The 24394-nt window shown below is 38.1% G+C and overlaps 1 protein-coding gene and 1 long non-coding RNA gene across 4 annotated transcripts in view; one reads left to right on the top strand and one right to left on the bottom strand.

The window, feature by feature from the left end:
• The window catches only part of EMC1 (ER membrane protein complex subunit 1), a 66196-nt gene that overhangs the window by 10046 nt on the left and 31756 nt on the right, over positions 1-24394 (top strand). For 2 of the 3 annotated variants that reach the window (XM_087347735.1, XM_022081672.2), the window contains exon 1: positions 23848-24024. The exons of the other annotated variant lie outside the window; for it this stretch is intronic. In XM_087347735.1, coding sequence (XP_087203861.1) covers positions 23936-24024 — 89 coding nt within the window. In that variant the 5' untranslated portion in view covers positions 23848-23935. Of the gene's footprint in view, positions 1-23847; positions 24025-24394 lie in introns of those variants that run through there. 3 annotated transcript variants of the gene reach the window in all.
• LOC147873950 (uncharacterized) lies at positions 13770-15533 on the bottom strand. The gene is made up of 2 exons (XR_015534904.1): positions 14949-15533; positions 13770-14160 (listed from the first exon to the last, which is right to left on the bottom strand). It is a non-coding gene; the product is annotated as an uncharacterized LOC147873950 (long non-coding RNA).

Genomic DNA, 24394 nt, shown 5'->3' with positions numbered 1-24394 from the left:
TTCTTTCGTTACATGATGCTTATTGATAGTGAGTTAGATTGGGTCATCGTTACGCATGAATCTGCGACGTATTTGCGTCAAAATATACACTGCATCAATTTTGCAAGAAATAATTCTTGTGGAAAAATTATGACTTTTAGACGTGTTATGATGTATTATACGCATATAAGCACTATTTGTGTTATATGGGGATTGTGTGAGCGCGTAATATCGTTATTGATAAGTGGTCGTGGCCGACTTTGCGCATCCTCCACCTCACGACTTTGATGCCTTCGTGCGAATTTCTAAAAATCGATAAGACATAATAGAGTATAAATATCATTAACTTACCTGTGGCATGACGTCCATACAAAATTTCAATAATTTCTGATCATCCATTCGCTTTTTGCAAAATTCGTGCGCAGGAAACCATTTTGCACTGATCGAGATTTCCCCCGTTTTGGTTGGTTTGGGTTAGGTTAGGTTAGGTTAGTGGGGCACCTGCGCAGACGTTGTTGCGCAGTGCAGTCGTATGACGTGCGCATGTGAGGGCACCTTGAGCTCGTTATGGTTAATTCTAATTATTAAACACTCAAAAATTCGATTCCGTCACTTTAAGAAGTATATTCTGTTCTGGGCTTCACTTTCATACCTAATTTAATTTTTTTACAAGGATATTTTATTGGACACCTACATTCAGTAATTGCAAGTACACCAATCACTTACCACTTAAATATGATGTTATTGAATATTTCATAATGGAAGTATATATTTTGTCACACGAAGAATAATTTATTGAAATATTTATTTAATTTTATATTACACTATATATAATTACTACAGTGACCCCAGTCATCGTTATAAAGAATAAATGTTCTCAAATTACACAGGTCCAGGTTCTGCTGATCTGTATATGATTTACGTGTTACTAACACGTACAAACGTCTTTACTGAGCACACATGGCATGCAAATGTCCTTTCACTGAAGTCGTATGTCTCAATGTGGCGAACCGCACATATTCTTGCACGTTATGTTGGATTGGTGTTTCACTTGTTTCTATTCTCACACGTCACTGAGAAGACATCCTTACACTGAGATTCACTGTAGGTAGCACCCGTTAATACATGTTCGAACGGTGGTAATTAATCTTGATAATGGTCTCGAAGAACTGTATTTCTAAAACACAAAATTACATTGATACTGACCGACAGAAATCAAATAATTGCAACCGTAGTTTAATGGCGACTATTCAATCGGGACCAGCCGACTGTTCCAAGACAGAATCAGTACTGACTGACTTCTGATTGGTCCTCGATGCCATTCGAAATTATTGATTTCTTTCCATTGAGGTCATCACAGATGGCACGTCTTATCTTTGATTCCGTATTTTTCCGATAGACTGCGTCTTTGTGTTTGTACGTCGTGTCCTCGAGTAAATGTGAGGCAATATTTTCGATATATTTTGTTGACATTTGACATAGGACACCAATATGTTACCACAAGTTTGACGTGCGCCACGAATTCCGCGCCCACCAACGTTGCATTTAATGTACCAGATATTTATACTCAGTTTTTTTGTGAGGCGATTTATATTAATAAATGACTTACTATCATTCACGTATGTTTATTCCGATTCTTTCGTTACATGATGCTTATTGATAGTGAGTTAGATTGGGTCATCGTTACGCATGAATCTGCGACGTATTTGCGTCAAAATATACACTGCATCAATTTTGTAAGAAATAATTCTTGTGGAAAAATTATGTAATTTTAGGCGTGTTATGATGTATTATACGCATATAAGCACTATTTGTGTTATATGGGGATTGTGTGAGCGCGTAATATCGTTATTGATAAGTGGTCGTGGCCGACTTTGCGCATCCTCCACCTCACGACTTTGATGCCTTCGTGCGAATTTCTAAAAATCGATAAGACATAATAGAGTATAAATATCATTAACTTACCTGTGGCATGACGTCCATACAAAATTTCAATAATTTCTGAGCATCCATTCGCTTTTTGCAAAATTCGTGCGCAGGAAACCATTTTGCACTAATCGAGATTTCGCCCGTTTTGGTTGGTTTGGGTTAGGTTAGGTTAGGTTAGGTTAGGTTAGGTTAGTGAGGCACCTGCGCAGACGTTGTTGCGCAGTGCAGTCGTATGACGTGCGCATGTGAGGGCACCTTGAGCTCGTTATGGGTAATTGTAAATTATTAAACACTCAAAAATTCGATTCCGTCACTTTAAGAAGTATATTCTGTTCTGGGCTTCACTTTCATACCTAATTTAATTATTTTACAAGGATATTTTATTGGACACCTACATTCAGTAATTGCAAGTACACCAGTCACTTATCACTTAAATATGATGTTATTGAATATTTCATGGTGGAAGTATATATTTTGTCACACGAAGAAGAATTGATTAAAATATTTATTTAATTTTATATTACACTACATATAATTACTACAGTGACCCCAGTCATCGTTATAAAGAATAAATGTTCTCAAATTACACAGGTCCAGGTTCTGCTGTTCTGTATATGATTTACGTGTTAATAACACGTACAAACGTCTTTACTGAGCACACATGGCATGCAAATGTCCTTTCACTGAAGTCGTATGTCTCAATGTGGCGAACCGCACATATTCTTGCACGTTATGTTGGTTTGGTGTTTCACTTGTTTCTATTCTCACACGTCACTGAGAAGACAACCTTACACTGAGATTCACTGTAGGTAGCACCCGTTAATACATGTTCGAACGGTGGTAATTAATCTTGATAATGGTCTCGAAGAACTGTATTTCTAAAACACAAAATTACATTGATACTGACCGACAGAAATCAAATAATTGCAACCGTAGTTTAATGGCGACTATTCAATCGGGACCAGCCGACTGTTCCAAGACAGAATCAGTACTGACTGACTTCTGATTGGTCCTCGATGCCATTCGAAATTATTGATTTCTTTCCATTGAGGTCATCACAGATGGCACGTCTTATCTTTGATTCCGTATTTTTCCGATAGACTGCGTCTTTGTGTTTGTACGTCGTGTCCTCGAGTAAATGTGAGGCAATATTTTCGATATATTTTGTTGACATTTGACATAGGACACCAATATGTTACCACAAGTTTGACGTGCGCCACGAATTCCGCGCCCACCAACGTTGCATTTAATGTACCAGATATTTATACTCAGTTTTTTTGTGAGGCGATTTATATTAATAAATGACTTACTATCATTCACGTATGTTTATTCCGATTCTTTCGTTACATGATGCTTATTGATAGTGAGTTAGATTGGGTCATCGTTACGCATGAATCTGCGACGTATTTGCGTCAAAATATACACTGCATCAATTTTGTAAGAAATAATTCTTGTGGAAAAATTATGTAATTTTAGGCGTGTTATGATGTATTATACGCATATAAGCACTATTTGTGTTATATGGGGATTGTGTGAGCGCGTAATATCGTTATTGATAAGTGGTCGTGGCCGACTTTGCGCATCCTCCACCTCACGACTTTGATGCCTTCGTGCGAATTTCTAAAAATCGATAAGACATAATAGAGTATAAATATCATTAACTTACCTGTGGCATGACGTCCATACAAAATTTCAATAATTTCTGAGCATCCATTCGCTTTTTGCAAAATTCGTGCGCAGGAAACCATTTTGCACTAATCGAGATTTCGCCCGTTTTGGTTGGTTTGGGTTAGGTTAGGTTAGGTTAGGTTAGGTTAGGTTAGTGAGGCACCTGCGCAGACGTTGTTGCGCAGTGCAGTCGTATGACGTGCGCATGTGAGGGCACCTTGAGCTCGTTATGGGTAATTGTAAATTATTAAACACTCAAAAATTCGATTCCGTCACTTTAAGAAGTATATTCTGTTCTGGGCTTCACTTTCATACCTAATTTAATTATTTTACAAGGATATTTTATTGGACACCTACATTCAGTAATTGCAAGTACACCAGTCACTTATCACTTAAATATGATGTTATTGAATATTTCATAGTGGAAGTATATATTTTGTCACACGAAGAAGAATTGATTAAAATATTTATTTAATTTTATATTACACTACATATAATTACTACAGTGACCCCAGTCATCGTTATAAAGAATAAATGTTCTCAAATTACACAGGTCCAGGTTCTGCTGTTCTGTATATGATTTACGTGTTAATAACACGTACAAACGTCTTTACTGAGCACACATGGCATGCAAATGTCCTTTCACTGAAGTCGTATGTCTCAATGTGGCGAACCGCACATATTCTTGCACGTTATGTTGGTTTGGTGTTTCACTTGTTTCTATTCTCACACGTCACTGAGAAGACAACCTTACACTGAGATTCACTGTAGGTAGCACCCGTTAATACATGTTCGAACGGTGGTAATTAATCTTGATAATGGTCTCGAAGAACTGTATTTCTAAAACACAAAATTACATTGATACTGACCGACAGAAATCAAATAATTGCAACCGTAGTTTAATGGCGACTATTCAATCGGGACCAGCCGACTGTTCCAAGACAGAATCAGTACTGACTGACTTCTGATTGGTCCTCGATGCCATTCGAAATTATTGATTTCTTTCCATTGAGGTCATCACAGATGGCACGTCTTATCTTTGATTCCGTATTTTTCCGATAGACTGCGTCTTTGTGTTTGTACGTCGTGTCCTCGAGTAAATGTGAGGCAATATTTTCGATATATTTTGTTGACATTTGACATAGGACACCAATATGTTACCACAAGTTTGACGTGCGCCACGAATTCCGCGCCCACCAACGTTGCATTTAATGTACCAGATATTTATACTCAGTTTTTTTGTGAGGCGATTTATATTAATAAATGACTTACTATCATTCACGTATGTTTATTCCGATTCTTTCGTTACATGATGCTTATTGATAGTGAGTTAGATTGGGTCATCGTTACGCATGAATCTGCGACGTATTTGCGTCAAAATATACACTGCATCAATTTTGTAAGAAATAATTCTTGTGGAAAAATTATGTAATTTTAGGCGTGTTATGATGTATTATACGCATATAAGCACTATTTGTGTTATATGGGGATTGTGTGAGCGCGTAATATCGTTATTGATAAGTGGTCGTGGCCGACTTTGCGCATCCTCCACCTCACGACTTTGATGCCTTCGTGCGAATTTCTAAAAATCGATAAGACATAATAGAGTATAAATATCATTAACTTACCTGTGGCATGACGTCCATACAAAATTTCAATAATTTCTGAGCATCCATTCGCTTTTTGCAAAATTCGTGCGCAGGAAACCATTTTGCACTAATCGAGATTTCGCCCGTTTTGGTTGGTTTGGGTTAGGTTAGGTTAGGTTAGGTTAGGTTAGGTTAGTGAGGCACCTGCGCAGACGTTGTTGCGCAGTGCAGTCGTATGACGTGCGCATGTGAGGGCACCTTGAGCTCGTTATGGGTAATTGTAAATTATTAAACACTCAAAAATTCGATTCCGTCACTTTAAGAAGTATATTCTGTTCTGGGCTTCACTTTCATACCTAATTTAATTATTTTACAAGGATATTTTATAGGACACCTACATTCAGTAATTGCAAGTACACCAGTCACTTATCACTTAAATATGATGTTATTGAATATTTCATAGTGGAAGTATATATTTTGTCACACGAAGAAGAATTGATTAAAATATTTATTTAATTTTATATTACACTACATATAATTACTACAGTGACCCCAGTCATCGTTATAAAGAATAAATGTTCTCAAATTACACAGGTCCAGGTTCTGCTGTTCTGTATATGATTTACGTGTTAATAACACGTACAAACGTCTTTACTGAGCACACATGGCATGCAAATGTCCTTTCACTGAAGTCGTATGTCTCAATGTGGCGAACCGCACATATTCTTGCACGTTATGTTGGTTTGGTGTTTCACTTGTTTCTATTCTCACACGTCACTGAGAAGACAACCTTACACTGAGATTCACTGTAGGTAGCACCCGTTAATACATGTTCGAACGGTGGTAATTAATCTTGATAATGGTCTCGAAGAACTGTATTTCTAAAACACAAAATTACATTGATACTGACCGACAGAAATCAAATAATTGCAACCGTAGTTTAATGGCGACTATTCAATCGGGACCAGCCGACTGTTCCAAGACAGAATCAGTACTGACTGACTTCTGATTGGTCCCCGATGCCATTCGAAATTATTGATTTCTTTCCATTGAGGTCATCACAGATGGCACGTCTTATCTTTGATTCCGTATTTTTCCGATAGACTGCGTCTTTGTGTTTGTACGTCGTGTCCTCGAGTAAATGTGATGCAATATTTTCGATATATTTTGTTGACATTTGACATAGGACACCAATATGTTACCACAAGTTTGACGTACGCCACGAATTCCGCGCCCACCAACGTTGCATTTAATGTACCAGATATTTATACTCAGTTTCTTTGTGAGGCGATTTATATTAATAAATGACGTACTCTCATTCACGTATGTTTATTCCGATTCTTTCGTTACATGATGCTTATTGATAGTGAGTTAGATTGGGTCATCGTTACGCATGAATCTGCGACGTATTTGCGTCAAAATATACACTGCATCAATTTTGCAAGAAATAATTCTTGTGGAAAAATTATGTAATTTTAGACGTGTTATGATGTATTATACGCATATAAGCACTATTTGTGTTATATGGGGATTGTGTGAGCGCGTAATATCGTTATTGATAAGTGGTCGTGGCCGACTTTGCGCATCCTCCACCTCACGACTTTGATGCCTTCGTGCGAATTTCTAAAAATCGATATGACATAATAGAGTATAAATATCATTAACTTACCTGTGGCATGACGTCCATACAAAATTTCAATAATTTCTGAGCATCCATTCGCTTTTTGCAAAATTCGTGCGCAGGAAACCATTTTGCACTGATCGAGATTACCCCGTTTTGGTTGGTTTTGGTTAGGTTAGGTTAGGTTAGGTTAGGTTAGTGGGGCACCTGCGGAGACGTTGTTGAGCAGTGCAGTCATATGACGTGCGCATGTGAGGGCACCTTGAGCTCGTTATGGTTAATTGTAAATTATTAAACACTCAAAAATTCGATTCCGTCACTTTAAGAAGTATATTCTGTTCTGGGCTTCACTTTCATACCTAATTTATTTTTTTACAAGGATATTTTATTGGACACCGACATTCAGTAATTGCAAGTACACCAATCACTTATCACTTAAATATGATGTTATTGAATATTTCATAGTGGAAGTATATATTTTGTCACACGAAGAAGAATTTATTAAAATATTTATTTAAATTTATATTACACTACATATAATTACTGCAGTGACCCCAGTCATCGTTATAAAGAATAAATGTTCTCAAATTACACAGGTCCAGGTTCTGCTGATCTGTATATGATTTACGTGTTACTAACACGTACAAACGTCTTTACTGAGCACACATGGCATGCAAATGTCCTTTCACTGAAGTCGTATGTCTCAATGTGGCGAACCGCACATATTCTTGCACGTTATGTTGGATTGGTGTTTCACTTGTTTCTATTCTCACACGTCACTAAGAAGACATCCTTACACTGAGATTCACTGTAGGTAGCAGCCGTTAATACATGTTCGAACGGTGGTAATTAATCTTGATAATGGTCTCGAAGAACTGTATTTCTAAAACACAAAATTACATTGATACTGACCGACAGAAATCAAATAATTGCAACCGTAGTTTAATGGCGACTATTCAATCGGGACCAGCCGACTGTTCCAAGACAGAATCAGTACTGACTGACTTCTGATTGGTCCTCGATGCCATTCGAAATTATTGATTTCTTTCCATTGAGGTCATCACAGATGGCACGTCTTATCTTTGGTTCCGTATTTTTCCGATAGACTGCGTCTTTGTGTTTGTACGTCGTGTAATCGAGTAAATGTGAGGCAATATTTTCGATATATTTTGTTGACATTTGTCATAGGACACCAATATGTTACCACAAGTTTGACGTGCGCCACGAATTCCGCGCCCACCAACGTTGCATTTAATGTACCAGATATTTATACTCAGTTTCTTTGTGAGGCGATTTATATTAATAAATGACGTACTATCATTCACGTATGTTTATTCCGATTCTTTCATTACATGATGCTTATTGATAGTGAGTTAGATTGGATCATCGTTACGCATGAATCTGCGACGTATTTGCTTCAAAATATGCACTGCATCAATTTTGCAAGAAGTAATTCTTGTGGAAAAATTATGTAATTTTAGACGTGTTATGATGTATTATACGCATATAAGCACTATTTGTGTTATATGGGGATTGTGTGAGCGCGTAATATCGTTATTGATAAGTGGTCGTGGCCGACTTTGCGCATCCTCCACCTCACGACTTTGATGCCTTCGTACGAATTTCTAAAAATCGATAAGACATAATAGAGTATAAATATCATTAACTTACCTGTGGCATGACGTCCATACAAAATTTCAATAATTTCTGAGCATCCATTCGCTTTTTGCAAAATTCGTGCGCAGGAAACCATTTTCCACTGATCGAGATTACTGCGTTTTGGTTGGTTTGAGTTAGGTTAGGTTAGGTTAGTGGGGCACCTGCGGAGACGTTGTTGCGCAGTGCAGTCGTATGACGTGCGCATGTGAGGGCACCTTGAGCTCGTTATGGTTAATTGTAAATTATTAAACACTCAAAAATTCGATTCCGTCACTTTAAGAAGTATATTCTGTTCTGGGCTTCACTTTCATACCTAATTTAATTTTTTTACAAGGATATTTTATTGGACACCTAAATTCAGTAATTGCAAGTACACCAATCACTTATCACTTAAATATGATGTTATTGAATATTTCATAGTGGAAGTATATATTTTGTCACACGAAGAAGAATTTATTAAAATATTTATTTAATTTTATATTACACTACATATAATTACTGCAGTGACCCCAGTCATCGTTATAAAGAATAAATGTTCTCAAATTACACAGGTCCAGGTTCTGCTGATCTGTATATGATTTACGTGTTACTAACACGTAAAAAACGTCTTTACTGAGCACACATGGCATGCAAATGTCCTTTCACTGAAGTCGTACGTCTCAATGTGGCGAACCACACATATTCTTGCACGTTATGTTTTATTGGTGTTTCACTTGTTTCTATTCTCACACGTCACTGAGAAGACATCCTTACACTGAAATTCACTGTAGGTAGCACCCGTTAATACATGTTCGAACGGTGGTAATTAATCTTGATAATGGTCTCGAAGAACTGTATTTCTAAAACACAAAAATACATTGATACTGACCGCCAAAATCAAATAATTGCAACCGTAGTTTAATGGCGACTATTCAATCGGGACCAGCCGACTGTTCCAAGACAGAATCAGTACTGACTGACTTCTGATTGGTCCTCGATGCCATTCGAAATTATTGATTTCTTTCCATTGAGGTCATCACAGATGGCACGTCTTATCTTTGATTCCGTATTTTTCCGATAGACTGCGTCTTTGTGTTTGTACTTGTGTCCTCGAATAAATGTGAGGCAATATTTTCGATATATTTTGTTGACATTTGACATAGGACACTAATATGTTACCACAAGTTTGACGTGCGCCACGAATTCCGCGCCCAACAATGTTTGAATCAATGTACCAGTTATTTATAATCAGTTTTTTTGTGAGTCGATTTATATTAATAAATGACGTACTATCATTCACGTATGTTTATTCCGATTCTTTCGTTACATGATGCTTATTGATAGTGAGTTAGATTGGGTCATCGTTACGCATGAATCTGCGACGTATTTGCGTCAAAATATACACTGCATCAATTTTGCAAGAAATAATTCTTGTGGAAAAATTATGTAATTTTAGGCGTGTTATGATTTATTATACGCATATAAGCACTATTTGTGTTATATGGGGATTGTGTGAGCGCGTAATATCGTTATTGATAAGTGGGCGTGGCCGACTTTCGCATCCTCCACCTCACGACTTTGATGCCTTCTTGCGAATTTCTAAAAATCGATAAGACATAAAGGAGTATAAATATCATTAACGTACCTGTGGCATGACGTCCATACAAAATTTCAATAATTTCTGAGCATCCATTCGCTTTTTGCAAAATTCGTGCGCAGGAAACCATTTTGCACTGATCGAGATTTCCCTCGTTTTGGTTGGTTTGGGTTAGGTTAGGTTAGGTTAGGTTAGGTTAGTGGGGCACCTGCGCAGACGTTGTTGCGCATTGCAGTCGTATGACGTGCGCATGTGAGGGCACCTTGAGCTCGTTATGGTTAATTGTAAATTATTAAACACTCAAAAATTCGATTCCGTCACTTTAAGAAGTATATTCTGTTCTGGGCTTCACTTTCATACCTAATTTAATTTTTTTACAAGGATATTTTATTGGACACCTACATTCAGTAATTGCAAGTACACCAATCACTTATCACTTAAATATGATGTTATTGAATATTTCATAGTGGAAGTATATATTTTGTCACACGAAGAAGAATTTATTAAAATATTTATTTAATTTTATATTACACTACATATAATTACTACAGTAACCCCAGTCATCGTTATAAAGAATAAATGTTCTCAAATTACACAGGTCCAGGTTCTGCTGATCTGTATATGATTTACGTGTTACTAACATGTACAAACATCTTTACTGAGGACACATGGCATGCAAATGTCCTTTCACTGAAGTCGTATGTCTCAATGTGGCGAACCGCACATATTCTTGCACGTTATGTTGGATTGGTGTTTCAATTGTTTCTATTCTCACACGTCACTGAGAAGACATCCTTACACTGAGATTCATTGTATGTAGCACCCGTCAATACATGTTCGAACGGAGGTAATTAATCTAGATAATAGTCTCGAAGAACTGTATTTCTAAAACACAAAATTACCTTGATACTGACCGACAGAAATCAAACAATTGCAACCGTAGTTTAATGGCGACTATTCAATCGGGACCAGCCGACTGTTCCAAGACAGAATCAGTACTGACTGACTTCTGATTGGTCCTCGATGCCATTCGAAATTATTGATTTCTTTCCATTGAGGTCATCACAGATGGCACGTCTTATCTTTGATTCCGTATTTTTCCGATAGACTGCTTCTTTTGTTTGTACGTCGTGTCCTCGAGTAAATGTGAGGCAATATTTTCGATATATTTTGTTGACATTTGACATAGGACACCAATATGTTACCACAAGTTTGACGTGCGCCACGAATTCCGCGCTCACCAACGTTGCATTTAATTTACCAGATATTTATATTCAGTTTTTTTGTGAGGCGATTTATATTAATAAATGACGTACTATCATTCACTTATGTTTATTCCGATTCTTTCGTTACATGATGCTTATTGATAGTGAGTTAGATTGGGTCATCGTTACGCATGTATCTGCGACGTATTTGCGTCAAAATATACACTGCATCAATTTTGCAAGAAATAATTGTTGTGGAAAAATTATGTAATTTTAGACGTGTTATGATGTATTATACGCATATAAGCACCATTTGTGTTATATGGGGATTGTGTGAGCGCGTAATATCGTTATTGATAAGTGGTCGTGGCCGACTTTGCGCATCCTCCACCTCACGACTTTGATGCCTTCGTGCGAATTTCTAAAAATCGATAAGACATAAAGGAGTATAAATATCATTAACTTACCTGTGGCATGACGTCCATACAAAATTTCAATAATTTCTGAGCATCCATTCGCTTTTTGCAAAATTCGTGCGCAGGAAACCATTTTGCACTGATCGAGATTACCCCGTTTTGGTTGGTTTGGGTTAGGTTAGGTTAGGTTAGGTTAGTGGGGCACTTGCGCAGACGTTGTTGCGCAGTGCAGTCGTATGACGTGCGCATGTGAGGGCACCTTGAGCTCGTTATGGTTTAATTGTAAATTATTAAACACTCAAAAATTCGATTCCGTCACTTTAAGAAGTATATTCTGTTCTGGGCTTCACTTTCATACCTAATTTAATTTTTTTACAAGATTATTTTATTGGACACCTACATTCAGTAATTGCAAGTACACCAATCACTTATCACTTAAATATGATGTTATTGAATATTTCATAGTGGAAGTATATATTTTGTCACACGAAGAAGAATTTATTAAAATATTTATTTAATTTTATATTATACTACATATAATTACTACAGTGACCAAAGTCATCGTTATAAAGAATAAATGTTCTCAAATTACACAGGTCCAGGTTCTGCTGATCTGTATATGATTTACGTGTTACTAACACGTACAAACGTCTTTACTGAGCACACATGGCATGCGAATGTCCTTTCACTGAAGTCGTATGTCTCAATGTGGCGAACCGCACATATTCTTGCACGTTATGTTGGATTGGTGTTTCACTTGTTTCTATTCTCACACGTCACTGAGAAGACATTCTTACACTGAGATTCACTGTAGGTAGCACCCGTTAATACATGTTCGAACGGTGGTAATTAATCTTGATAATGGTCTCGAAGAACTGTATTTCTAAAACACAAAATTACATTGATACTGACCGACAGAAATCAAATAATTGCAACCGTAGTTTAATGGCGACTATTCAATCGGGACCAGCCGACTGTTCCAAGACAGAATCAGTACTGACTGACTTCTGATTGGTCCTCGATGCCATTCGAAATTATTGATTTCTTTCCATTGAGGTTATCACAGATGGCACGTCTTATCTTTGATTCCGTATTTTTCCGATAGACTGCGTCTTTGTGTTTGTACGTCGTGTCCTCGAGTAAATGTGAGGCAATATTTTCGATATATTTTGTTGACATTTGACATAGGACACCAATATGTTATCACAAGTTTGACGTGAGCCACGAATTCCGCGCCCAACAACATTGGAATTAATGTACCAGTTATTTATACTCAGTTTTTTTGTGAGGCGATTTATATTAATAAATGACGTACTATCATTCACGTATGTTTATTCCGATTCTTTCGGTACATGATGCTTATTGATAGTGAGTTAGATTGGGTCATCGTTACGCATGAATCTGCGACGTATTTGCGTCAAAATATACAGTGCATCAATTTTGCAAGAAATAATTCTTGTGGAAAAATTATGTAATTTTAGGCGTGTTATGATGTATTATACGCATATAAGCACTATTTGTGTTATTTGGGGATTGTGTGAGCGCGTAATATCGGTATTGTTAAATGGGCGTGGCCGACTTTGCGCATCCTCCACCTCACGAATTTGATGAGTTCGTGCGTATTTCTAAAAATCGATAAGACATAATAGAGTATAAATATCATTAACTTACCTGTGGCATGACGTCCATACAAAATTTCAATAATTTCTGAGCATCCATTCGCGTTTTACAAAATTCGTGCGCAGGAAACCATTTTGCACTGATCGAGATTTCACCCGTTTTGGTTGGTTTGGGTTAGGTTAGGTTAGGTTAGGTTAGGTTAGGTTAGGTTAGTGGGGCACATGCGCAGACGTTGTTGCGCAGTGCAGTCGTATGACGTGCGCATGTGAAGGCACCTTGAGCTCGTTATGGTTAATTGTAAATTATTAAACACTCAAAAATTCGATTCCGTCACTTTAAGAAGTATATTCTGTTCTGGGCTACACTTTCATACCTAATTTAATTATTTTACAAGGATATTTTATTGGACACCTACATTCAGTAATTGCAAGTACACCAATCACTTATCACTTGAATATGATGTTATTGAATATTTCATAGTGGAAGTATATATTTTGTCACACGAAGAAGAATTTATTAAAATATTTATTTAATTTTATATTACACTACATATAATTACTACAGTGACCCCAGTCATCGTTATAAAGAATAAATGTTCTCAAATTACACAGGTCCAGGTTCTGCTGATCTGTATATGATTTACGTGTTACCAACACGTACAAACGTCTTTACTGAGCACACATTGCATGGAAATGTCCTTTCACTGAAGTCGTATGTCTCAATGTGGCGAACCGCACATATTCTTGCACGTTATGTTGGATTGGTGTTTCACTTGTTTCTATTCTCACACGTCACTGAGAAAACATCCTTACACTGACATTCACTGTAGGTTGCACCCGTTAATACATGTTCGAACGGTGGTAATTAATCTTGATAATGGTCTCGAAGAACTGTATTTCTAAAACACAAAATTACATTGATACTGACCGACAGAAATCAAATAATTGCAACCGTAGTTTAATGGCGACTATTCAATCGGGACCAGCCGACTGTTCCAAGACAGAATCAGTACTGACTGACTTCTGATTGGTCCTCGATGCCATTCGAAATTATTGATTTCTTTCCATTGAGGTCATCACAGATGGCTCGTCTTATCTTTGATTCCGTATTTTTCCGATAGACTGCGTCTTTGTGTTTGTACGTCGTGTCCTCGAGTAAATGTGAGGCAATATTTTCGATATATTTTGTTGACATTTGACATAGGAAACCAATATGTTACCACAAGTTTGACGTGCGCCACGAATTCCGCGCCCAACAACATTGCAATTAATGTACCAGTTATTTATACTCAGTTTTTTTGTGAGGCGATTTATATTAATAAATGACGTACTATCATTCACGTATGTTTATTCCGATTCTTTCGTTACATGATGCTTATTGATAGTGAGTTAGATTGGGTCATCGTTACGCATGAATCTGCGACGTATTTGCGTCAAAATATACACTGCATCAATTTTGCAAGAAATAATTCTTGTGGAAAAGTTATGTAATTTTAGACGTGTTATGATGTATTATACGCATATAAGCACTATTTGTGTTATATGGGAATTGTATTAGCGCGTAATATCGTTATTAATAAGTGGTCGTGGCCGACTTTGCGCATCCTCCACCTCACGACTTTGATGCCTTCGTGCGAATTTCTAAAAATCGATAAGACATAATAGAGTATAAATATCATTAACTTACCTGTGGCATGACGTCCATACAAAATTTCAATAATTTCTGAGCATCCATTCGCTTTTTGCAAAATTCGTGCGCAGGAAACCATTTTGCACTGATCGAGATTACCCCATTTTGGTTGGTTTGGGTTAGGTTAGGTTAGGTTAGTGGGGCACCTGCGCAGACGTTGTTGCGCAGTGCAGTCGAATGACGTGCGCATATGAGGACACCTTGAGCTCGTTATGGTTAATTGTAAATTATTAAACACTCAAAAATTCGATTCCGTCACTTTAAGAAGTATATTCTGTTCTGGGCTTCACTTTCATACCTAATTTAATTTTTTTACAAGGATATTTTATTGGACACCTACATTCAGTAATTGCAAGTACACCAATCACTTATCACTTAAATATGATGTTATTGAATATTTCATAGTGGAAGTATATATTTTCTCACACGAAGAAGAATTTATTAAAATATTTATTTAAATTTATATTACACTACATATAATTACTACAGTGACCCCAGTCATCGTTATAAAGAATAAATGTTCTCAAATTACACAGGTCCAGGTTCTGCTGATCTGTATATGATTTACGTGTTACTAACATTTACAAAGTCTTTACTGAGCACACATGGCATGCAAATGTCCTTTCACTGAAGTCGTATGTCTCAATGTGGCGAACCGCACATATTCTTGCACGTTATGTTGGATTGGTGTTTCACTTGTTTCTATTCTCACACGTCACTGAGAAGACATCCTTACATTGAGATTCACTGTAGGTAGCAGCCGTTAATACGTGTTCGAACGGTGGTAATTAATCTTGATAATGGTCTCGAAGAACTGTATTTCTAAAACACAAAATTGCATTGATACTGACCGACAGAAATCAAATAATTGCAACCGTAGTTTAATGGCGACTATTCAATCGGGACCAGCCGACTGTTCCAAGACAGAATCAGTACTGACTGACTTCTGATTGGTCCTCGATGCCTTTAGAAAGTATTGATTTCTTTCCATTGAGGTCATCACAGATGGCACGTCTTATCTTTGATTCCGTATTTTTCCGATAGACTGCGTCTTTGTGTTTGAACGTCGTGTCCTCGAGTAAATGTGAGGAAATATTTTCGATATATTTTGTTGACATTTGACATAGGACACCAATATGTTACCACAAGTTTGACGTGCGCCACGAATTCCGCGCCCACCAACGTTGCATTTAATGTACCAGATATTTATACTCAGTTTTTTTGTGAGGCGATTTATAATAATAAATGACGTACTATCAATCACGTATGTTTATTCCGATTCTTTCGTTACATGATGCTTATTTATAGTGAGTTACATTGGGTCATCGTTACGCGTGAATCTGCTACGTATTTGCGTCAACATATACACTGCATCAATTTTGCAAGAAATAATTCTTGTGGAAAAATTATGTAATTTTAGACGTGTTATGATGTATTATACGCATATAAGCACTATTTGTGTTATATGGGGATTGTGTGAGCGCGTAATATCGTTATTGATAAGTGGTCGTGGCCGACTTTGCACATCCTCCACCTCACGATTTTGATTCCTTCGTGCGAATTTCTAAAAATCGATAAGACATAATAGAGTATGAATATCATTAACATACCTGTGGCATGACGTCCATACAAAATTTCAATAATTTCTGAGCATCCTTTCGCTTTTTGCAAAATTCGTGCGCAGGAAACCATTTGCACTGATCGAGATTACCCCGTTTTGTTTGGTTTGGGTTAGGCTAGGTTATTTGGGCACCTGCGCAGACGTTGTTGCGCAGTGCAGTCGTGTGACGTGCGCATATGAGGGCACCTTGAGCTCGTTATGGTTAATTGTAAATTATTAAACACTCAAAAATTCGATTCCGTCACTTTAAGAAGTATATTCTGTTCTGGGCTTCACTTTCATACCTAATTTAATTTTTTACAAGGATATTTTATTGGACACATACTTTCAGTAATTGCAAGTACACCAATCACGTATCACTTAAATATGATGTTATTGAATATTTCATAGTGGAAGTATGTATTTTGTCACACGAAGAAGAATTTATTAAAATATTTATTTAATTTTATATTACACTACATGTAATTACTACAGTGACATCAGTCATCGTTATAAAGAATAAATGTTCTCAAATTACGTAGGTCCAGCTTCTGCTGATCTGTATTTGATTTACGTGTTACTAACTCGTACAAACGTCTTTACTGAGCACACATGGCATGCAAATGTCCTTTGACTGAAGTCGTATGTCTCAATGTGGCGAACCGCACATATTCTTGCACGTTATGTTGGATTGGTGTTTCACTTGTTTCTATTCTCACACGTCACCGAGAAGACATCCTTACACTGATATTCACTGTAGGTAACACCCGTTAATACGTGATTGAAAGGTGGTAATTAATCTTGATAATGGTCCCGGAGAACTGTATTTCTAAAACACAAAATTACATTGAAACTTACCGACAGAAATCAAATAATTGCAACCGTAGTTTAATGGCGACTATTCAATCGGGACCAGCCGACTGTTCCAAGACAGAATCAGTACTGACTGACTTCTGATTGGTCCTCGATGCCATTCGAAAGTATTGATTTCTTTCCATTGAGGTCATCACAGATGGCACGTCTTATCTTTGATTCCGTATTTTTCCGATAGACTGCGTCTTTGTGTTTGTACTTGTGTCCTCGAATAAATGTGAGGCAATATTTTCGATATATTTTGTTGACATTTGACATAGGACACTAATATGTTACCACAAGTTTGACGTGCGCCACGAATTCCGCGCCCACCAACGTTGCATTTAATGTACCAGATATTTATACTCAGTTTTTTTGTGAGGCGATTTATATTAATAAATGACGTACTATCAATCACGTATGTTTATTCCGATTCTTTCGTTACATGATGCTTATTTATAGTGAGTTACATTGGGTCATCGTTACGCGTGAATCTGCTACGTATTTGCGTCAACATATACACTGCATCAATTTTGCAAGAAATAATTCTTGTGGAAACATTATGTAATTTTAGACGTGTTAGGATGTATTAGACGCATATAAGCACTATTTGTGTTATATGGGGATTGTGTGAGCGCGTAATATCGTTATTGATAAGTGGTCGTGGTCGACTTTGCGCATCCTCCACCTCACGATTTTGATTCCTTCGTGCGAATTTCTAAAAAGCGATAAGACATAATAGAGTATGAATATCATTAACTTACCTGTGGCATGACGTCCATACAAAATTTCAATAATTTCTGAGCATCCATTCGCTTTTTCCAAAATTCGTGCGCAGGAAACCATTTTGCACTGATCGAGATTACCCCGTTTTGGTTGGTTTGGGTTAGGTTAGGTTAGGTTAGGTTAGGTTAGGTTAGTGGGGCACCTGCGCAGACGTTGTTGCGCAGTGCAGTCGTATGACGTGCGCATGTGTGGGCACCTTGAGCTCGTTATGGTTAATTGTAAATTATTAAACACTCAAAAATTCGATTCCGTCACTTTAAGAAGTATATTATGTTCTGGGCTTCACTTTCATACCTAATTTAATTACCTGACTGCAACAGCACGTCGTCACCGGTCTATTTCGGAAGGTTTCTTTACACATGCTGCCATCTGTACGCTACATTCAATACGTACGAACGATTGCATAATTTTCGAAATGGTTTTTGATCTTCGCGATTCGTATTGCATATTTATTTGTTTTTCTTATTTTCCGTCACTTGCATTTTGTAGTCTGATGGCGTATCTGTGCACGTATAGGCACCAGATATAATATGTAAAGTAACGTTTTTGTGCGTTATTCCTTGTGGATGAAGTCGGATGTTGGTGATCGTGGCCGATTTCGCGTTTCTCCACCTCGGGACTTTGCTAACTTCGTGTGAATTTATTACAAGTGCTGTGACACGAAAGAGTATAAAATTGTGGCACGACGTCTATGTAAATTTTCAGCAATTTCCGACCATCGATGGTTTTTTTCGAAAATTCATACCCAGTTCGTCATAATCAGCTGACGCAGATCACCGCTATAGGGTTGTCTTATGTTAGGTTATGTTAATGGGGCATCTGCGCAGAAGGTGATTCGCAGTGACGTGTGCAAATTGTCTATGTTAAGGCATCGTATGAGTTCTGTTATCGATTGCGGGAAATTAAAAACTCGAATATTTCAATGTTCTCAAATTATAGAACAATCTTGTGTTTGAGTCACTACCATACCTTTATACTTCAAAGATTTTACATTGGGTACCTACTTGTGAACCTCGTAACACAATTGTCTCATGTCACTTATGCATGTTTTAACGCAATTGTAGTTGTTTAATTGCATGTGTGGTCTACTTACGCTTAATAAATATTAAGACACATGTTAAAATTTTATTTTAAAATATTTCGAGTGCATAACTCCTTCATCATTCAGTCGATGTTGGTGATCGTGGCCAATTTCGAGTTTCTTCCACCTCGCGACTTTGATACCTTCTTGTGAATTTATTACAAGTGTTGTGGCACGAAAGCGTATGAATTTTTATTAGTTACCCGTGGCACGACGTCCATACAAAATTTCAGCAATTTCCGACCATCGATGATCTATTTCGAAAATTAGTGCGCAGGTCGCCATGTTCATCTGACTCAGAATACCCCTGTTCGGTTGCCTTGGTTTAGTTAGGTTAGGTTAATGGGTCATCTGCGCTGAAGTTGATGCGCAGTGACGTGATGCAAATTGTCTCTGGTAAGGCATCGTATGAGTTCTAATATCGATTTCGGGATATTAAACAATCGAATATTTCAATGTTCTCAAATTATAGAACAATCTTGTTGTTAGAGTTACTACCATAGCTTCACACTTCAAAAATTTTACATTGGTTACCTTATTGTTGACCTCGAGAATCTATTGGCTCACGTCACTTGTGTATGTTTTTACGCATTGTAGTTGTTGAAATGCATTTGTAGTCTGCTTACGCTTAGCAATCATTAATACACATGTCAAAATTTTATTTTAATGTGTATCGAGATATTACAAAGATCCGGCTTGTCAGAAATATATATGTATACATATGCACACACACGTCACATTTATGCCCGTCCAACTTCAGTGAATCAGGTACATGTGGAATTTATTGACTGTCACCATAAGGAACTCTCGCCTCTTTTGTGCACGCGTGTAATGTCTAAAGTTAATTCACGGAGTTTAATGACACATCTCGGCAATTCACTCATTCACGTACATCAGACCGTAAGTGTAATTTTCTACTTGACACCATCTTGCATACGAATCTGGAAGGAGAACGTCCTCTCGTCTTCACTCTACGAAGCACACAGTAGTTTATTATGTATCGCGGGAAATAAATGTTGCTAGCTATCGGGATGAATGCATTTGTTTGAGTACCAACGTCCGAAAGCTTGAACTTAAGAAGGTGAATATCTCTTAGCTAAATTCCAAGGCAAACATTGAATCACGGAGACTGCACTGCCTCTCGACGAAAATCAATAACGACTGACTTTCACTTCCGGGGCTGACGTGAATCTCACGTATTTGAAAGCCGATGTACAGGTCTATCCAATCAAATTGAACCACGTAATTTTCTGTTTAGTTTTCTCTCCGTTAGATTTCATAATTTTGTGAGCTCTGCTGTCGGCCAATCGGTACGTAGAAGGGTTATTGATTTACCTGACTGTAACAGCACGCCATCAGCAGTCTAATTCGGAAAGTGTTTTTACACATGCTGCCATCTGTACGCTACATTCATTGGATAAGAACAATCGCATAATTTTCGAAATGGTTTTTGATTTTTGCAATTCATATTGTATATTTATTTCTTGTTTTTCTTAATTTCCGTCACTTGACTGTATTCAGATTCAATTGTAACACCTTTATTTACGTATGGTGATTTCTGTGCGCGAATCCTTACGTATGAAGCTACAACGCGCTTACATAACCTTAGTCACTATCAGTTTCTTCGCCATAAAAATATTTTTACACTCATTTTGTGCATTTTGTAGTCTTATGACGTATCTGTGCACGTATAGGCACATAGATATAATATGTAAAGTAACGTTTTTGTGCGTAATTCCTTGTTGATAAAGTCGGATGTTGGTGATCGTGGCCGATTTCGCGTTTCTCCACCTCGGGACTATGCTAACGTCGTGTGAATTTATTACAAGTGCTGTGACACGAAAGGTTATGAAATGGTATTACTTACCTGTGGCACGACGTCTATGTAAATTTTCAGCAATTTCCGACCATCGATGGTTTTTTTTCGAAAATTCGTGAATCAGGTACATGCGGAATTTATTGGCTGTCACCATAAGAAACTCTCGCCTCTTTTGTGCACGCGTGTAATGTCGAAAGTTAATTCAAGGAGTTTAATGACACATTTATGCAATTCACACGCACACGTACATCAGACCGTAAGTGTAATGTTCTACTTGTCTCCATCTTGCATTCGTCACTGAAAGGAGAACGTCCTCTCGTCTTCACTCTACAAAGCACACAGTATTTTAACATGTATCGCAGGAAATAAATGTTGCTAATTATCCCGATGAACGCATTTGTTTGAGTACCGACGTTCGAAAGTTTGGAATTAAGAAGTTGAATACCTCTTAGCTAAATTCCAAGGCTAACATTAAATGACGGAGACTGCACTGCCTCTCGACAAAAATCTATAACGACTGGGCTCACTCGACTCAACCACACACTTCTCTTACGCCCGATTCACAGCTCTGTTCTTTCCACACTCATCGCTTATCGCTTGCCACCGCTGTCCGCAACAGCTTATCGCTTGCAACTCATTTCTACATCCGACTCACGCTTCATCTCTTTCCACACTCTCTCTTCACACTCTCGTCAAAAAAGCCAAACCAAAAAAAAGCTAACTGAGGGCGGAGTCCTGCGCAAGCGCAAGCATCGTCCCTACCTAGGTGAAACCATTCCTGTGCACAAGGCGCATTGCTGGAAATGGTAAACGGTCTTAATATAAAAAACGGAAATTTTGCTAAAGCTAACGGGGTTTCGTCATGGCGGGAGCCTCGATCATTCACACTGGGATCTGTTGCTGCTGACGGGAGGTTATCCCATCAGGCAAGTTATCCAAAAGAATTTGGTTGGTTGGTTGGATCTCTGGGGTTTGAACCCAGAGAGGGAGGGGCCGTTTCGGCTGAAGGCCTCTGCGGCATGGGGGGAAGATCACTTCAGCTGATGGCCTCCATGATCGGGGGGGAGGGTGGCGGGCCGTGCCCCTATTAAGTTATACCCTGGCATTCGCCTTACAACTGAGGAAAGCACGGAAAACCTCAGTAAGGGTAGCCGAGTAGTCTAACCACTCGTTGTGCCGACTTGGCCGTCTTTTGGGGACGGCCTCGGCTGGCCTGCTGAACATCGGTCGCCCTCGGTTGCCCTTGGGCGACCTCTGGCAGCCCTCGTTCGGCACGAGTGCCTCCCGAGTTGCCGGACTAAGGGGTTCCCCACACCAGCTAACCTCGAGTCAAATCTCTCAGTCAGTGCTCTAATGTGGTCGGCAAAGAAAGGGACCCCCAGATCCTCATGTATTTGCCTGTTACTAACGTACCAGGGCGCGTTAGTAACAATGCGAAGACACTTGGATTGCAGAACTTGCAGCTTCCGGACGTGGCTGCGGGCAGCTGACCTCCAGATCGGGCATGCGTAATCCATCATGGGACGGATGAGCTGCTTATAGAGCAGCACACCAATGAACACAACAATGCTAATAGACAAACGCAACAATGTCTATAAACAGCACAACAATGTCTATAAACGAATACAACAAAGCCAAACGCAACAATGTTTGAACACGACAATGTCTAACGCAACAATATCTATAAATAAACGTGACAATGGCAATAAACAGACAATTGAACTGTTTATTGACATTGTTGTGCTGCTCTCACGGCAACACGTCACAATATTATAAAAATAGGTAAAAAGTTTGTCCTGCTACGTACCCAACAGACGCTAGGGGTGAGTGGAAGTATAGCTCCTCTCTTTCTTGACCTCGGCACTAGATGGGGGTAAGTGGTCAGCATCACGCCCAGGCCGGCTTTACCCCCGGGAAAGGACCTCGGTACCAATTGTAGAGGAGGCTGAGTGGGCCCCAGAGCCGGTCTGGACGCAGAGGCTAAAGGAAAAATCCTCTGCCCCGTCGGAGAATCGAAATTCGGTCGTCCAGTCCGTAGCCAGTCACTATACCGACTGAGCTGTGCCGGCTCATTATAAAAATGGGTATTATTCAAGAAACTGCGTTTCCATATGTAACTGCGGTAAATGTGTAATAATATTCAATAACTGGAAACTTTTCAGTATTTTTCCATGTTATATATTGAAGTCACTGAAAACGTTGTTTTCTGTAGATCCAAGTATACACCCGAAGACTAATTATAAAGTTAAAAATAAATTTCTATGATCAAAACTTTTTTTTTTGACAATTTTCATACCTCAACTGACCTCAGTCCTTATGAATATCAGACTACTTTGTGGTTCAGTACATTTTAGTAAGGATATTATGGATTGCTATAGTTGAAATGCTTATCATAATTTTAAGGAAGTCTCATTTAGCTGGGATGCCTTTAAATGAAGGATAAATTTGTGAAGATTGTTATACATAAATAAATACATATATGCATAAAAATAAAAAAATACACACCCATTTTTACCCTAAAGATGGATTGAGGTCCTCTGAGACATAGATTACTTACGATATCAGTTTAAAAATTATTCATGTTATATGAATGGCCTTTGCGAGTTGGAGAGGTTTCGAAGGTTGAAGAATACCTAACCTTCATATCGACTGGACTACTGATACGTTGTCGTTGTGTTTACAGGCAATTCGCTCACAGATTGCAGCACAATACGACGACGGCGCAGCGTTGCCTAGCAATATTTTTGATACTCTCGCCTGGGTTAATCTGTGCCACAACATGAGAGAATTGTTCAAGCTGTTTTTCCTGTCTGTTTAAATCAAATTAGCAAGGTGTAATTTGTACTATGAAGTATACAGTGACAATATTTATATTTGTGTGGGCCTTTAACTGCTCATTATGTTTATATGAAGATCAAATTGGAAAATTTGACCGGTAATTATTTCAGTGTTTCTAGTGTAAAATTATTCAAAACCTGGAAAGTAACCTCACCATTATTGCAGCGTTGAATCTTCGTCATAAGAATTTGTTATGTGGCTGTTGCTTTTATATTTATTTTAGTTTTGAAGACCGTGTGTAACATAGTCGACGAAAGAGTACACACATGCACTCACTCGCGCACGGGTGTTTGTGTGTGTATGATATTTTGTCTGTATTTATTGTTAAATTGAGCCGGGATGGGTCAGTCAGTATAGTGATTGGGTACGGATTGGACGACCGGGGTTCGGTCCCTGACGGCAGGATAATTACTTTATTTGCAGCTGCATGTGTGAAGGGATGGTACACCTCTCCCTTTCACTTTTAC

This window comes from Zootermopsis nevadensis, unplaced genomic scaffold (assembly GCF_977971745.1).
Source record: "Zootermopsis nevadensis isolate Lab colony 2312 unplaced genomic scaffold, Znev_1.0 Znev_ptg000012l, whole genome shotgun sequence".
Taxonomy (NCBI): Eukaryota; Metazoa; Arthropoda; class Insecta; order Blattodea; family Termopsidae; genus Zootermopsis; species Zootermopsis nevadensis.
This window is presented reverse-complemented; position numbering and strand designations above follow the sequence as displayed.